Here is a 7,085-nt window from a genome sequence, read left to right as displayed (position 1 = left end):
GAGGACGAGGGAGAGGAGGAGGACGAGGGAGAGGAGGAGGACGAGAGCGAGGAGGAGGACGAGGGAGAGGAGGAGGACAACGAGGGAGAGGAGGAGGACGAGGGAGAGGAGGAGGACGAGGGAGAGGAGGAGGACGAGGGAGAGGAGGACGACGAGGGAGAGGTGGAGGAGGAGGGAGAGGTGGAGGACGAGGGAGAGGTGGAGGACGAGGGAGAGGAGGAGGACGAGGGAGAGGATGAGGAGGAGGACGAGGGAGAGGAGGAGGACGAGGGAGAGGTGGAGGACGAGGGAGAGGTGGAGGACGAGGGAGAGGAGGAGGACGAGGGAGAGGAGGAGGACGAGGGAGAGGTGGAGGACGAGGGAGAGGAGGACGAGGGAGAGGAGGAGGACGAGGGAGAGGTGGAGGACGAGGGAGAGGTGGAAGGAAAGCTCTGCTCTGATGACCTCCCTCCATGCTGCCGAGCAGAGGCCGAGCTCCCGGCTCATTTGATTGGGTTATGTTTAGCTCCTGAGAGCAGGATGACTCATCAAACATCACAAACTGTAACAGAAGCTAAAGACCTTCTGACTTCCGTTTCACTTGGACTTTAACACTCTCTACTACCCTCAGCATGTGTTTGCCTTCATAGCCCAGACAGTGAGCTTACACGGTTCCAGTAAGCAATCACCAGGTTTTGACTTCATTGGAAAAATACAGTGTACAAAGATTAAATAAATAAATAAAGATTTAAGTGAGGACACTAAATATACGCATAATACACAACAACATCACTAAAGGCATGGTCTAAACATTTAGTGTGAAACATGTTAAAAAAACATCCTTCTCAAAAGTAACTATCAAAATAACTACATATTAAACGTTTTCAGAGTTACAGGTTATGCCTTGACAATAACAACACAATGTATGGATGTGGATAAACATGTGTTCCTTGCACTATTTAAAGCTTAGCTTATAATGCATTATAAACCAGTCGGGGGCAGTGTTTACATCTAAATAACTACACTCATGGATCTATTTTCCAAACTGGACTACCTTGTTTGTATTTCGTCTTCTCACTGGTCGCTGTAGTGGACCTTTTTATAGTCTGAACTAGCCTAGGGTATAGACAGACTGAGAGCCTCAGGACTTACTTTGACTGTGAAAGTGTTGCATCTTTTCTTTTCGCAGTTTTTGAGAAAGATGCAGTGGTGCAGCAGCTTGCTCAGGTGCTGTCTTTGGAGGGAGATTCTATCAACGTTAAGGTAGGTTCATCATAAAGTGCATAATTATCCATTTGTCAAACATTGGCAGCTCTTTGTGTTGAGAGTAGACTTTACATTTAGGGGATTTTAGACTCACAAATTCTGTAAAGTAACATCATTAAACTGCAGTTAACTTGGGCTGCTCTGTGGTGTTTCACACAATAGTGGACATAGTTGGGTTTTGTTGCTCAGCAGTTATACTTTTCTAGCATGATAACCTACACGTGCCTCAGACTTGATAGAAACACAGCAACGAGACAAGCAGACAAGCAGCTTCCTTACATGTATGTTCATCTGCATGCATGTGTAAACTGGCGCTACATAATGCAATCTTTTGACAGATCGAGTCGGACCCCTTCCTACGCTCCAGCCTGGCCCGACTTTCCTATGCATCGTTTTCCAAGCTTTTAGACACTTTCGGCAGCAGCCTGGTATCCGGGGCACCTGTCCAGCTGCCAACAGCTAGTCCAACGCTGCGCCGCATGGCTGTCACCATGGAGGTTTCACGGCGGATAGTTACAGCCACAGGAGCCCAGCGCATGCAAGGCTATGCAGAGTGCTATATGGAGAGCTTTGCCCCCTGGGTCAAGAGCCAAGGAGGATGGGTGAGTGATACATTAGAACATTTTTATCTTCCATTATTCCATTAAAGATCTCTCATACAGAGACCAGTATTCACATAAGGACCGAACATCAAGTAATTGCCCTGGCCTGCATGAAAGACTAAGGGTGGGACATTTCCCACAATAAAAGCCTTCCAGGAAAGTGAGGGAAGCATAGGTGGCGCTATTATGATGCTAGGGCTAAGTCTCCACTAAATGGTCAATGGTGGTTTAGCGACACAGGCTCAATTAAAAAATGATGCTCAGTAGATGGGTACCAGTGATGTCCTGGGGGGATTTAAGGACCCACTGTAGAGCCTCCTCTCCTGTGCTGTGCACAGCCCATGCCAATTCGTAATGTTTCCAGTCAGGATATAGCCCTCCCTCCATTTGGAAGACCAGATCACAACCTGATCCACCTTCTTCCCCTGTATAATGGTATGTATATCCAGCAGCAGCCTGGGACTTGTAGGACCACAGTCCTACAGTCCTACAAGTCCTACAAGTCCTCACAAGGAGATGGTCACAGGAGACCAATGTGTCTCTGCAGGGCAGCTTTGCAATAACGTACTGGGATGTGCTCTGTAATTCACATGAACAGTGTTTGTGTAGGAAGGAGGTCCGGGTGGATGGATGGGTCAAACCAACACAAGACTTTCACTGATGTTAGTGTCCTATGTGAAACTAAATTGACGTTGACTTGTTACCAAAGTGTTTTTGCGTAACTTACGAACTTAACTAACAACTAATGTTTGTTACCCAAGAAACTTACTCATTTCATGCAAACACCCACACCTTGATGTTTTCCTAAACCTAACCAAGTAAACTTCCAACCGAGGTAAACCCAGTTGGAAGTTTATTTGGAAAAGACACAATGCATGTAATGAGTGGAAACTTGCATAAAAAACCGCATTGATAAGTAGATTACGGCGATGGCTTCATGTGTGGTATTAGAGAACGTTACATACATACCGTAAAACAAACAAGATTTATTCAAGGAAATATGGGACCCTTTATATTTTATAAGAGGAGATTCGTTCATTTTAGATCAGATGAAGAAGATGGCACTTAAATCAAATCTCACTGTTGACTAATGCTGATAAATACACTCAGACCCATCTTTATATAGTGAGTATAGGAGTGCAGAATGTTCACATAAAATTCAAGTTTTAAGTGCTACCACATGTGCTTTAGCTCCCTTTCTGTCCTACAGCAGAGGATCCTGATGGCCTCGCTCCAGCCAACCACAGGAACCTGCTTGACCTCTATACATTAAGAGACCTATTTCTGGTGGCAAAGTTACACAAACTTAGAAAAGTATATAAGAGCACTAGAGTGCTGCAGGAATGAGTCCTAAGACCCAGTCATAATTCAGCATTTTTGCACTTCAGGTTCCCTCAAGTGTTTGTATGTGTTTTTGGTTAGATGCCTGAAATCAGGTCTGTGGTTAACACAAGCTGAACAGATTTGAACGTTTTGTTCTCCGACATAAAATACTTCAAGGCTGTTGCTAACAAGTGTCTAAATGAGACCACGAAACAACATTACTAGAACACTAGTCCGCCTTTAGCTTTGACATGACTTTAACTTAGCTGAGACAATGCACCATGGTCACATGACGTGAACTTCCTTTATAACCTAACGTTAGCTTTTAACTTCTGCTGATTGTGTTCACGCTACAAAAATCATAAAGGTGGTGTTTATTTGTGACGATTACCTTGCTGAACAATGTGTGTATCACTTCAATTTGTTTGCCACAAAGTAAATTCTCTGCAATATTTAAAAAAAAACTTGGAAAAGTCCCATTGGCTGAAATAAGAAACCGAATCCCTGCTGCACTCTATAACGTGAAATAAAATGATCTGATGTCATCATTCAAAATCTACTTTTCACCACGGTTTTGAGATGCAAGTAGTGAAAAATATATTTTGAGCTTTATTTGACTTTGTTCATGCTTATCACACAACCTTCTTCTTTAGGAGAATGCGGTACATTTGGAGGAGCCACTAGAATACGACTGAGACGGATTCCAGGCGTCTTTTTGTTCCAACCAACCGCTGGTCAACACAGAGCTCTGGATAATAACATCAAAGTGAAGAGAGGCGGATGGACCTTACTAGAGCGTCTCATCTGGACTGTGACAAGATTCCAGAAGCCACTTTGATTCATGTCAATCTGGGATTTAGGCATCAGAAAGGACTTTCACCAGGGGTTCTTGTTTTTACGGTTTTTACATGGTCAGAATACAAGCTGTGTAGATTATTTAATTAAAGTACCTGTTGATCAGTTCGAGAGGGATGTTTTGACTTTTCTTCTAAATCTGGTAGAGAATACAATGTTATCTCAGTGAGATAGTTCCATCTGTTAGAGTTACAGGTTTCCTTATTGCAGATCCCTGTGAAAAACACTTTTTACTTGCAGTGTACTGTATTCTTTATTTCTTTGCATTTTCCTTCCTTTTTAAGCAGCTTCATTGACTGGGCGTGATGCTCACAGAGGTTCGATACTGCCTCCAGGCACCTGGATCAATCAGGAGGAGTTGCTAAGGCAGTGATGAGAACAAGATCCTGCAGCAGCTTCCCTTACGAACACCACCATGTTCATGTTTTTACTGATGTTTGTTAGAGGTACTATCTCAATCATTTGATTACTGTCTAATTCATTGACAGATCTTTTGCTACACAGTAGACCGGTTGTTTCATATTGTTTACATCATCCAGGTTTGAACATAATTAAAGATAAACAGTGTGAGGAAATGTGAAAAGTTTTGTATTGTCCAAAATAAAAACACAGTATGTCATAGTATGTTTTGTATGATTTATATTTGCTCTCTGTCAGAGGAAATTGTTACCGTGGCGATAGTGAGATACAGCACACAGGAGGGGTCGGTGTATCGTCATGGCGCGAGGCCCAGCAGGAGAGTGATGGAGTAGCATTTGGACCCCTTTATTTGATTCTGGCTGAATACAAGTTAAACTCGGAGCATCGCTAGGTAACAGTAGGCCTCAATGAAACTGTTCTTTTGCTATTTCAATATTTTATTTTAGTATTAGTTACATTTTTATTTACAGTTTCACTTTGACACTAGAGAAAGAACAGAAGGCATCAACTCATCAATGCAACATTTATTTATATTTTACAACGGAAAATACCACACACGCACACCTAAGCCACGACTTGAGTTGCCAGTAGCTCCTCACAGGAAGCTGATTGGGTCGTGTTCTGTCTGTCAAGACACCTGTTTAGACTGGTGTTTGGGTAAAACTCATGCCCTAGGCCTGCTTTTAAGCCATGTTTTAATTGTGTACTTTCTGTTTTTTTGTGCTTTCTTAAATGTAAATTATTGGCCCTTATATGGTCACATTATGTAATTTATGTTTGTAATTCCGCTGCTGTTAAGCACTTTGTAACTAATGTCTGTGAAAAGCGCTTTATAAATAAATCTTACCTGATCTTACTTACCGGTCACAAAAGCATTATTTGAAGCTTTGTAACTTGGTAAATGCATGGCTGGTCTCGGCCTTTTAAGCTGAAATGATAGTAATATAGTGGCATTTTGATTGGTTGCCAAGCATCAAGAGAAGGGACTGTATGTAATTTAAGCTGCAGAAGTCAGAGAGAGAGTAGAGGAAGAAGAGGAGAGTGGAGTACTGCTGATTGTGAGTGGAGCTAGTGGAGCCCACAGGGTTCAGGTAAGGCTTGTTGTCACAGCACATGTTGTGGCTGGTTACAGCTGGAACAGCTTAGTGGTACAGTATATCAGCCAGAACTAAACTGTGTGCTGTTGCTTATGTTGAGTGTGGAAGTGTGACTTTTGCCAATGTATCACTGCCTTCCACTGGCAAACACATCTCTTTTTTTCTTCTTTGGAGACTCTGAAAACACGCTTTGCTTTCTTTAGATACGTCACACAGTGTTGGAAAAACATAAACTGCAAGAAAAATCGGTATGGAACATGTCCAAACAGTCTCAATAATACTTTACTAATGGCAAATAATCTTACAGTTTTTGCTAAAACACAAAATGTTACAGTATGCAACAATAAAAAAGACAAGCTTGGATAAACTCGTGTGGTAAATAAGGACAATAAAGAATGACAACGAGTTACCATGAATATCTTGTTGCTATGATGATTAGATGAGATGGATTGAAATAAGAGCACCTTAAAGCTGGGAAGTCACTGAACTTCACGGAATGTTCAAAGTGCTCATATAGTTTAGGAATATAAACAAGGCTTGAACATATTAACAAAGTGAAACGTGCTATGTATGAAGTTTTTGTTCTGTTTTGTTATTTTCTTCTCCTTCTTGTCCTCTCTTCTTGACATCCTGGACAGATAATGAAATTAGGAATGGTGAGTAACAGCCCTGCTAAGTAAGAGAATGATCCCTTGTTGTTTCATTAAACAGAAATATGATGAGCAGAATTAATAACAAATATCACTCTATTATTTCCTATACGTGACAAAAATTCTAAAATAAGGAACTCTGGAAACAAAATATTGTAAAATACGGAGAGACAGATACTCTTGTGAGATGACAGTAGAGCCAGTGTTTCCCCTCAGGTTACTCTCCAGGTGCAATGCATTTGTTTTGTCTGGAGGCTGATGAATTCCAGTGGTAAAGTGAAAGCTGATCTGTGATGATGACTATATTTCATGGCTGGTACAACCAAACCTCCTGAGTCTGTCAATACTGGCTTTGTCTGTACTGCCAGTGTCGATTGCCCACTGATTTGGTTGGCTAGAGTTACAATTGCTTTTTGGGGAATATTCATTTTTAAGCCAATGCCTCAGAGCATTTGAAAGGCACCCGTGTTAGGTCTGAAACCACAGTAAGCAGCGGAGCAACAGACTGGATTGGGGCTTTTGAAAGTTTGGATCAGGTTTTGCGGGTGTCTTGAGATCCCAGAGGAGTTTGCGATGAGCTTTCCCATCAAGGGCCAGTAAACAGCTGGTCTGCAGTCAGTCCAAGTCCTTCTCAGCACACAGAATTTGACAGTACATCAGCAAGGAGAACACCAGGGCCAGGATCTGACGAGAGAAGAGGTCAAATAAAATCTATTTCAATTTGATCCTGTTTGAAGTAGCCATTTCTAGAGCCTGACCAATACGAGATGTATGGGGGATAGATAGATAGATAGATAGATAGATAGATAGATAGATAGATAGATAGATAAATAGATAAATAGATAGATAGATAGATAAATAGATAGATAGATAGATAAATAGATAGATAGATA

General features: G+C 41.9%; 2 protein-coding genes across 4 annotated transcripts in view; one reads left to right on the top strand and one right to left on the bottom strand.

Moving 5' to 3' along the window:
* bcl2l12 (BCL2 like 12) overlaps positions 1-4,765 on the top strand; it is a 14,356-nt gene extending 9,591 nt beyond the window's left edge. The window contains exons 6-8 of one of the 2 annotated variants that reach the window (XM_031871097.1): positions 1,169-1,242; positions 1,584-1,847; positions 3,824-4,765. In XM_031871097.1, coding sequence (XP_031726957.1) covers positions 1,169-1,242; positions 1,584-1,847; positions 3,824-3,865 — 380 coding nt within the window. In that variant the 3' untranslated portion in view covers positions 3,866-4,765. Of the gene's footprint in view, positions 1-1,168; positions 1,243-1,583; positions 2,833-3,823 lie in introns of those variants that run through there. The other variant, XM_031871096.1, reaches the window with a different exon arrangement.
* A 1,028-nt stretch (positions 4,766-5,793) lies between these two features.
* Positions 5,794-7,085, bottom strand: part of tspan4b (tetraspanin 4b) — a 15,533-nt gene continuing 14,241 nt past the window's right edge. For both annotated transcript variants that reach the window (XM_031871116.1, XM_031871117.1), the window contains one exon: positions 5,794-6,876. In XM_031871116.1, coding sequence (XP_031726976.1) covers positions 6,824-6,876 — 53 coding nt within the window. In that variant the 3' untranslated portion in view covers positions 5,794-6,823. The remainder of the gene's footprint in view (positions 6,877-7,085) is intronic.

Source organism: Anarrhichthys ocellatus, unplaced genomic scaffold, assembly GCF_004355925.1.
Source record: "Anarrhichthys ocellatus isolate YVR2014 unplaced genomic scaffold, GSC_Weel_1.0 scaffold56, whole genome shotgun sequence".
In the NCBI taxonomy this organism is placed as follows: Eukaryota; Metazoa; Chordata; class Actinopteri; order Perciformes; family Anarhichadidae; genus Anarrhichthys; species Anarrhichthys ocellatus.
The sequence above is the reverse complement of the archived record's forward strand: the minus strand, read 5'-3'. Positions and strand labels throughout refer to the sequence as shown.